Source organism: Myotis myotis, unplaced genomic scaffold (genome assembly GCF_014108235.1).
Source record: "Myotis myotis isolate mMyoMyo1 unplaced genomic scaffold, mMyoMyo1.p scaffold_m19_p_4, whole genome shotgun sequence".
In the NCBI taxonomy this organism is placed as follows: Eukaryota; Metazoa; Chordata; class Mammalia; order Chiroptera; family Vespertilionidae; genus Myotis; species Myotis myotis.
In genome coordinates, this window is record NW_023416346.1 from 11,142,985 (window position 1) to 11,153,234 (window position 10,250).

At 48.6% G+C, this 10,250-nt stretch overlaps 1 protein-coding gene across 1 annotated transcript; it reads right to left on the reverse strand.

Annotated features, from left to right (window-relative positions):
- Positions 1–4,910: 4,910 nt before the first annotated feature.
- Positions 4,911–6,115, reverse strand: LOC118654457 (macrophage-capping protein). Its single transcript, XM_036305781.1, has one exon. The coding sequence runs from the start codon at positions 6,056–6,058 to the stop codon at positions 5,009–5,011; it is 1,050 nt and encodes a 349-aa protein (XP_036161674.1). The 5' UTR covers positions 6,059–6,115; the 3' UTR covers positions 4,911–5,008.
- Positions 6,116–10,250: the final 4,135 nt, after the last annotated feature.

The window sequence follows — 10,250 nt, forward strand, 5'->3', positions numbered from 1 at the left end:
GCAGCTGGAAGGCCAAGGCCAAGGAACCACAGATTCAGTATCCAGCGAGAGCCTGCTTCCTTATTCGTAGATGGCTGCCTTCTCCCTGTGTCTTCATGTGGTGGGAGGGGAGAGGGGGCTCTGTGGGGCCTCTTTCATAAGGGTATTAACCCTTCATGAGGGCTCCACCCCCATGAACTAATCACCTTCCAAAGGCCCCACAGCCAAATACCATTACATTGGGGGTTAGAATTTCAAATGTGAACTTTGGGGTGCACATTCAGTCCATACAAGGATCCTTCCTCGCCTCTTCCAGCATGCTAGACAAAGCCTGCATTGCTGTGGATGGACTGAGATAGTCTATCCCTGATGTGCAAATACCATTATTATCTGAGACCAACTGTTCTTTAAAGCACCATTCCCCAAAGTGTTTCTAGGAATTGCTATCATAGGGGGGAAAGTCTTCTGTGTTCAGATATGTCTGGGGCATGCTAGGTTAGACCCAGTGTGGGGTCACGCAAGGCTATAGCCCAATTCCCCCCGCCCTGCCCCCAGTCAGTTCAACATTGTTTGCCTGGCTGGTGGCCACAAGAAACAGAGCAGCACAGACCCAGGTGTCTTCCCACGTCCTTGACAGCCAACAAGTCTCGGCAGACCCTGTTTGTCCTTGGCCTGCACTCAAGCTATTCCAAAGCATGGCACCCCCTCCCCTCTGCTAAATAAGCCCCCGCCTGACCCTGGCAGGGTTGGGAAACTTACCCGACAGGCAGCCATTGGGTCTTCCCCATGTGCAAGTAATAAAGGCTATGTCCTGGCCTGCTGGCATGGCTCAGTGGTTGAGTGTTGACCTATAAACCAGGAAATCAAGGTTTGATTCCCAGTCAGGGCACATGCCCAGGTTGCAGGCTCGATCCCCAGTAGGGGGCGTGCAGGAGGCAGCCGATCAATAATTCTCTCTCATCATTGATGTTTTTATGTCTCCTTCTCCCTTCCTCTCTGAAATCAATAAAAATATATTTTAAAAAAATAAATAAAGGCTACATCCTTCTCTTCTGGTCCCCCACATGGTTTTTCCAGGCTATCAAAGAGCAGCCTGGTGCTCCTGAAATTGGAGCTCTTATGTTGCACACAAGTAAACAGGTTTCTTTCCTGTAAGATTTCAGAGCTTTTCATATGCTAATGTGAATTATGATTCTTTGCAAGGACTATTGTATGCAGTACTTTTCAAAGTATAGCCAGCGAACCCACTCTGCGGACAGCATCTCTCAGGGTGAATGTTCTCCAGAGAGACTTGGAGAAATGGTGCCTTAGAGATGTTTGGCCCACATACCAGGTTAACAGTGCTACAAGTTCATAAAATCATCCAAATGAACCTTTGTGTTCGTAGTGAAACAATTTATTGATTTCAGAGAGGGAAGGAGAGGGGGAGACAAAAACATCAGTGATGAGAATCATTGATCAGCTGCCTCCTGCATGCCCCCTACTGGGGATTGAGCACACAACCCGGGCATGCACCCTGACCAGGAATCAAACTGTGACTTCCTGGTACCTAGGTGATGCTCAACCACTGAGCCATGCCGGCCAAGCAGTACTGAAACAATTGAATAAAACATTTTAAAACTATGTTTATATCATATACAAGTCTAAATTACATTTAAAATGGTCAATTGATGGTGGTGCTGGGATTTCCATTAGGAATCCCATGATCAAATAGATTGCTTTTCTATGCTTTATTATAAAATCATTTTTATTGAGTTAATTACTCGTTTCAAACTTTTAAATTTTTTTTCCTAAAAGCAATAAAAAATAAATATTTTTCCTAAAGTATATTACTTTATTTAGGGATTTGAAAGCTTCAAATCAATCGTTCCTTCCTATCTTTTAAACTTAGTCCTGTCTCAGTTTAAGTCAACATCTATTGGCAGACACTGATTGAAATCTTATTCTTCTTAGCTATTATGACAGAAAAATCAAATAGCCACCAGAGAAGTTCAGTTACTGAATGTTTTTTATGTGTTAGGGACCATGATTTGCACTGAATCTGTCTTCAGGGAAGAACTGGGAAGGGAAGAACTATGATCTCATCCTGCATTTTAGAGGCTGAAAAGCTTGTAAATGGGCTCTTAGTGATGATAAGTTTAATCACTTGGTTAAGAAGTGAATGACAGACCTCTACGCTGGAAAGTTCGTTTTCCCTCTGTAATGGATATGTGGGGCTATATGTTGATGCCCTACGAATATCCCACAACCTTTCACCTAATAGCTGTAGCATCCCCTGGGGACAAAAGGCCCTGCTCTGCCATTATGCTGCAGTGGTTCTCAACCTTGGCTGCACATTAGAATCACCTGGGAATCTTTTTCAAATCCTGATTTCTGGGCCTCATCCTCCGGAAATTCTGTTTCTTCGTTATGGGATGGGGCCACAACATTAGTAACAAAGAAACAGAATTTCCAGAGGATGAGGCCCAGAAATCAGGATTTGAAAAAGATTCCCACGTGATTCTAATGTGCAGCCACGGTTGAGAATCACTGTGCTAGAGGGCCAGTGCTCTTCCCTGCATCCACGCCACACTATCCCTGTAACATTTAATACACTGTAATACTACACTTATGTTCAGCACCTGAAGTTGTATGGCATTTAACTTAAAAAGCTTTAAAGGGTCCATTAAGTATTTATTTATTTATTTATTTATTTATTTATTTTGGAGAGAGAAAGGGAGAGGGAGAGAAACATCAGGATTGATTGGCTGCCTCCTACACGCCCCCTACTGGGGATGGTTCCCATGTGCAACCAACTGAGCAACACCAGACAAATAGTCACTTTTATTATTTTTGTATTTTTTTTTATTGATTTCAGAGGGATAGGGAGAGGGAGAGATAGAAACATCAATGATAAGAGAGAATCATTGGTCGGCTGAGCCCACAATCCAAACATATGCCCTTGACTGGAATCGAACCTGGGTCCCTTCACTCTGCAGGCTGACGCTCTATCCACTGAGCTAAGCCAGCTAGGGCACAAGTATTCACTTTTAACAGCAGAACTATATTTGTATTAGCACCAGCTTCCCACTCTGTATTTCAGTAGTTTTCAACCTTGGCTGCTCATTAGAAACACTTGAGGCATGTGAAAAACTCAGGCTGGCCTGGCCAGCGTGGCTCAGTGGTTGAACATGAACCCATGAACCAGGAGGTCACAGTCCGATTCCCAGTCAGGGCACATACCTCGGTTATGGGCTCCATCCCCAGTAGGGGGCGTGCAGGAGGCAGCTGATCAATGATTCTCATCATTGATGTTTCTCTCTCTCTCCCTTCCTCTCTCTGAAATCAATAAAAACAAATTTAAAAAAGAATATGCCTCCCTACCCAATTAAAAATAATAAAACATTTGAAACAAACAAAAATAATGTCTCCCAACTTTAATCACCTCCTGTCTTCTGCCAGCACCCAGTAGGCAGGGCTTTCACCCAAGTAATAGACCAGGCAAGGAAGTCAAGCCCCGCCCCTCTGTCCTGTTGCTTAACGGTCCTAGGCTGAGTGGTGAGAGATTGAACCAAATAGGGAAGCAGGAGCAAAATCTTATTAGTATGTTATCACAATGACAGTGACATGACAACAGGGAGGCTCAGGCAAGAATCCGGTGAGCTCAAACAGTGTCAGCACTGAGACGTCTCTCCTTAGGCAGAAAGAAAACATCCTGAATATTTGTTGAGCCTGAACGTAGCCTTGTAAAGCGAAAATGCCCCTGGATCCCTCTCCTCTCCTCTCCTCTGACGCCAGGAAGAACTTGGGGGAGAAGGGACTCAAGCATTATAGCTCTACTGTATCCGGACCCAAGTCCTCATCCTACCCGGTTCCATCGCAGGAGGAATGCTGGGTCAAAGGATGGCCCAGAGTGGTGAGGATGCTGCGATGTGAGGAGCCAAAGGGGAGATGAGCCTCGCTGGAGCTCCGGCCACCAGGTGTGGATGTTTAGTGCTGATACCCACTTCGCTAAGTGCCAGAGGATAGTCTCCCAATTGGGGTCAAGCTACAGGTTGAGAAGCCCTAAGTGCGGCATTACACGTTCCTGCCAGCAGGGGGCGACAAAACTATAAACATGTTCAAAGTCAAGTTGCTGGGGCGGAACCACACAGAACACTCTGAATCCCTCAATAAGCCAAGGAAAAACTGCTGTCTCCCCGTCCTCCGCTCCCCACCCCAAAAAAGAACGCTCAGCACATTATTGGACTCTGGGTACTGGAGAAAAATAAGCGCCTCGCTAAACAGGCCTCACTAGTCAAATGAAAATAGTGCATTCACAGCTGCAGTAGCCCGGTCCTGGTATCTTGGTTTTACATGAAGGGGTGGCAGCTCTTCTTCGGAAGGAAATCCTTATCTCCCACTTCACCACCTGAAGCAAAGCTGCTGGCAATAGAGCCTCAATTTAGAGGCTCCCCCAGATGCCCAAGCCTGCTTCACTGGCGACTCAGCTCAGGGGAAATGCAAGATGTGTGCCAGAGTGCTGCCAGGTTCAACCCTGCACCAGCTCTGCACAGCCACGTGGTGGCCCACTCAAGGCCATTCTCATAGCAGCAGGATGAGGCCCACATGGAATATTGCCCTCAACCATGCCCCTTGGGGGTCCCAGAAGCAGACAGCTGGGAATATACTTTAAGAAGACCTATTGCCCAGCCAGTGTGGCGCAGTGGTTGAGCATCAACCTATGAACCAGGAAGTCATGGTTCAATTCCCAATCAAAGCACTGCTCAGGTTGTGGGCTCAATCCCCAGTGTGGGGTGTGCAGGAGGCAGACGAACAATGATTCTCTCTCATCAATGATGTTTCTATCTCTCACTCCCTCTCCCTTCCTCTCTGAAATCAATAAAAATATTTAAAAAACATCTATAGATCTTTTTTTTTTTTTTTTTTTTCTTTTTTTTTTTTTAAAGCACTTGTCTCCTTTATTGAACATCTGCAGGGCACCTCGGCACTGCCTGGGCAGCAGGAGGAAGAACAAGCAGGCAGGGGGGTGCGCAGCGAGACGGCCCTCTCACTTCCAGTTCTTGAAGAATTGCTTGAAGATGAGACTTTCACGGCCCTGGGGCAGGATCTCCACCTGCGTGTTTGGGGCGTACCGCATGCGGGAGATGAAGCCCTCGGCCACTTGGAGGGCCGCCTGCCGCTCCTTCTCATTAGCTTTTCGCCCCTTCCAGATGTAGATCTTGCCGCAGAGCCCGTTGTCCAGCACAAAGCAGTCATCAGGTATCAGCAGCTCCATGGCGAAGGGGCTGGCGTCGGCCACCTTGGTCAGGTTCATCTGCCCGGTGGCGTCAGAGACCTTATACAGAGCCGCAGCGTGGGCATTCGTCTGGTCCGCTGTGAGGTCTTCCTCAGGGTTGCCCTCCTTCAGAGCAGGCTTGGGGCCCAGGACCTGGATCATCTCGGCAGGCTCCTCCCCATCGCTGACGATCTCCACCTGGGCCTTGCCCTGCCGCTCGCTGTCCCGGATGGCCAGGGCCAGGTCCCGCGCCTTGTTGCGCTCCAGGATGTTGGACTTGGCCCCGCACCAGGTGAAGATGTTCTGGCCCAGGTCCAGGATGAAGCAGTCCCCGGTGTTGAAGCTGTCCCAGCTCAGCGCCCGCTCGGTGGCGCGGATATTCTTCTTCCCCTTCACCTGGTACAGCTTCCTGATGGCCTCTGGGGCGGCCTCTGCGGAGATCTTGTGAAATGCCGACTCCACGCCGCCTTCCTGGTACTTGAGGCCCCTCGGGAAGTAGCTCATGAAGAGGTCGGACTCATTGCCCTGCACCTCGCGGTGCTGCACAGGCCGCTCCCCCAGCAGGGTGTTGAGGTGCACGGCCAGCACCGCGCAGGCTCCCTGCTCATCCCGCGAGGACTGCTGGCCTATCCACAGGTGCAGGTGGGAGAACTCCTCCGTGCCGTTGTACAGCACCAGGTAGGAGTCCCCCGAGAAGAACACGCCCTGGTTCTCGGGGGCCACGGGCACCGGCTTCATCTTCTCCACCCGCCATACGTACAGGCCGGGCTCCTGCACTGATGTCGAGAATGGAGAGCTGCTCTGGGGGATGGGTGTGTACATGCTGTTTCCAGACCTTTCGCAGCGCGGCTTCTGCTTCTCAACATCTATAGATCTTATTTCAGTCTATTATCTACTATTAGAGGCCCAGTGCATGAAATTCGTGCACTGGGGTGGGGGTCCCTCAGCCCAGCCTGTGCCCTCTCGCAGTCTGGGAGCCCTTGGGGGATGTCCAACTGACAGCTTAGGCCTGCTCGCCAGCTGTGAGCCCGGCTTCTGGCTGAGCGGTGCTCCCCCTGTGGGAGCTCACTGACCACCGGGGGAAGCTCCTGCATTGAGTGTCTGCCCCTGGTGGTCAGTGTGTGTTATAGCGACCAGTTGTTCCACCATTGGGCCGAAACCGACTCTCCGATATCCCCCGAGGGGTCCCAGATTGCGAGAGGGCGCAGGCCAGGCTGAGGGACCCCACTGGTGCATGATTGGGGCCAGGGAGGGATGTGGGAGGTTGGCCAGCTGGGGAGGTTGGCCACCTGTCTTGCTCAGTCCTGATCAGCTGGACCCCAGCAGCAAGCTAACCTATTGGTTGGAACATCTGGCCCCTGGTGGTCAGTGCACGTCATAGCAACTGGTTGACCAGTAGACTGTCTGCCCCCTGATGGTCAGTGCATGTCATAGCAAGCAGTTGAGCAGCCTTAGGATATCCTATCTAATAATAGACAAACATGGTAATTGACCGTACCTTCACTATGCCTCCCATTGGCTAATCAGTGCAATATGCAAATTAACCGCCAAAAAAGATGACAGCTAATTTGCATACTGCAGGCAGGGCAGGACAGGGCAGCCGCCAGCACCAGCCGCCATCCTGGGCTGCAGGCCAGCCCCAGAAGGTGCCCAGAGCCGGTGATTGGGGGAGATGGGGGTCCCCTGCCCAGGCCTGAAGCCTGGGCCAGAGGTGTCAGGCCTGGGCGGGGGCACAGCCAGCAATCGGAGGGGTCTGGGGGTCCCCTGCCCAGGCCTGACATCTCTGGCGGAGGTGTCAGGCCTGGGCAAGGGGCCGATCCTGCAATGGGAGGGTGATGGGGGTCGACGCCTCTGGCCGAGGCATCAGGCCTGGGCGAGGGCTGAGCCAGTGATCCGGGGGAGATGGGGGTTCCCTGCCCAGGCCTGAAGCCTGGGCCAGAGGTGCCAGGCCTAGGTGTGGGAGCGGAGCTGGCAATCAGAGGGGTCTTGGGGTCTCCTGCCCAGGCCTGGGCAAGGGGCTGATCTGGCAATTGGAGGGTGATGGGGGTCGACGCCTCTGACCAAGGCGTCAGGCCTGGGCGAGGGGCCAATCTGGCGATCGGAGGGAGATGGGTGTCCCCTGCCCAGGCCTAACGCCTGGGCCAGAGGCATCAGGCCTGCGGGGGGGGGGGGGGGGGGGGCTAAGCCAGCGATTGGTGTGAACTACAGAGGAAACACCTTTTCTGATCGCTCATTGGTTAAGCTCCCTGTATGCCACTGGTAATATTCTTAGTAACTTGGGTAATAAGAATCCACAAAGGTGATCTAGGGTTTTTCAGCACACTCCTGGCGAAAAAAACGAAGGTCCGCTGCTGGAGGGCTAAGAAATGTCATATCCTGCCCTAGCCACTTTGGCTCAGTGGATAATGCCTTGGCCCGCCGATGGCAGGGTCTGGGTTCAATTCTGACCAAGGGCATGTACCTAGGTTGCAGGCTCCTCCCTGGCCGGGGCCCAGGTCAGGGCTCATGCAGGAGGCAACCAATCAAAGTGTTCCTCTCACTTTGATGTTTCTCTCTGTCTTTCCCTTTCCACATTCTCTAAAAATCAGTGGAAACATATCCTCAGGTGAGGATAAAAAAATAATAAAGAAATTATTATTATATGAAAGACACATCTTGAAAATGCCTAAAGAAAGTTGTCATTTTTTCATGGTGATGGGACTGGAGTCCGTGTTGATGAAAAAACCTTGCTGGCTGCGGTGACTGGCAGTGGCTACAGCAGCGGGGTGATGGGGCTGGTGCCTTCCCCTGATCAGCCCAGTTGCCTCCCTCAAAGGGAAGCCAGACTGCAGCATAGGCCCTGTCCCCAAGGGGAGCAGGGAGCGGGCCTAAGCCGTCACTAGGACATCCCCTGAGGGCTCCCAGTATGTGAGAGGGGGCAGGCTGGGCTGAGGGACACCCCCCCCCCCAGTGCACGAATTTCGTGCACTGGGCATTAGTCATTAGCATATTACGCTTTCATTGGTTGAATGGCCAACTGGATGACCACTTAGCATATTAGGCTTTTATTATATAGGATTATAACCCACTCAAAGCAGCTTAGACCAACCTGCTAAGCTTTGTTGTCAACACTGATAATCAGATAAAAAAATAGATGGACAAAAGGAACCCACAGATTACTGGAGAGGCATTCAGTGGCCACTTTCCCCAAATGCAACCCAAAGGTGCACAGGGCACTTCAGTTAGGTTTTATAGTCACTATTCCATTCGTCTGTGTGAGTCACATGGGTAGTCATGAAAGGCTTCAGACTTGCCATATGTGGCATAACCCGGGTACCCAGGCATCAGAATGTGGGGAACTAGGGAACAAATAACCGTGTCTTCAATAAATATACTGGAAGTCAAAATAAAAAGAGCATATAAGACTGAGACTTGAGACATCCAACTGGATGTCTTATATGCATTGATTCCAACAAACCAAATGTAAAACTTGAGAGGGAATTTTGAACAGTGACTACATATTTGATGCTATTAAGCGATTATTAGTTTTTTATATAATAGGATATTGGATTTATGGTTTTTAAAGAGTTCTTACCTTTTAGAGATACATACTAAAATATAAAATGACACATTTGGCATTTATTTCAAAATAAATCATAAAACGAGCTCTAATTTGATTATCATTGTAGGTGGGTGATGGATACACAGGGGATCAAGTGTATCATTTTCTCTACTTTCATATATATTTGAAAGTTTCCATAATAAAAAGTGAAAATATTTTAAGTTCTTGTATAAAAATATGCAACAAAGAGGCTCATAGTATTACTACTGAGGACAATTCATAAACATTGCAAGCAAAATAACTTAAGCTGCCATAAAGTACTACCGTAATGTGAGAAAAATGCACCCATCAGAAAGAATATATGCACCCCTATGTTCATAGCAGCACAATTTACAATAGCCACGATTTGGGAACAGCCTAAGTGCCCATCAGCAGATGAGTGGAGCAGATGGATGAATTCTAAAAAATTCCACAAATCCATTGGTAGCTACAATTTCCACATTCAATATACCATTCCCAAGGTAATTTAAAAGGCAAACATTTTAAAAGAAAGGCCTTAAAAACATACATTTTGCAAGGGATTAACTGCAAGTTTAAAAACAAATTCCAGCCCTAGCTGGTTTGGCTCAGTGATAGGGCATCAGCCTGCAGACTAAAGGGTCCCAGGTTGATTCTGGTCAAGAGCATAAGCCCAGGTTGTGGGCTCCATCCCTGGTAGGGGACGTGCAGGAGGCAGCCGATCAATTCTCTCTCATCATTAATGTTCCTATCTCTCCCTCTCCCTTACGCTCTGAAATCAATAAAAATATATTAAAAAAAACAAATTCCAAGTTTTTTGTATCCTCAGAATTCATAAAGTCTTAATTCCTTAAAAAACAAAAATAAAAAAATAAAGTCTCAAGTCTTTGCATCAGCCCCTTTTCCAGATACCTTTGTATGAGGTCATTACTCATATATTCAGCAAATGGTACCTATTAAGTGCTAGGCTCCATGGTATAATGGTGAACACACAAACCTTGCCCTCTAGAAGCAGATATTCTAGATAGGGCTGCAGATGTGATATCAGACCATTACAGCAAAGTGCACTAAGACTCTAAGCCTATGTTTGTCTATAAACTTTTTTTTAATATACTTTTTATTGATTTCAGAGAGGAAGGGAGATAGATAGAAACATCAATGATGAGAATCACTGATCAGCTGCCTCCTGCATGTCCCCCACTGGGAGGGATCGAGCTCACAACCCAGGCATGTGCCCCTGGTAGGAATCGAACCCAGGACCTTCCAGTCTGTAGGCTGATGCTCTATCCACTGAGCCAAACTGGCTAGGGCTGAACTTTTATTTTAAAGAATAAGTCTAAGAGTCAGAGTCATGAGACAGCAGTTTACATTTCATGATGGAAATAATTGATTTCACATGTTATTGCCACCATTCTCAATTCTGAATACCTGGGATGCTACCTTTTCATTTTATTG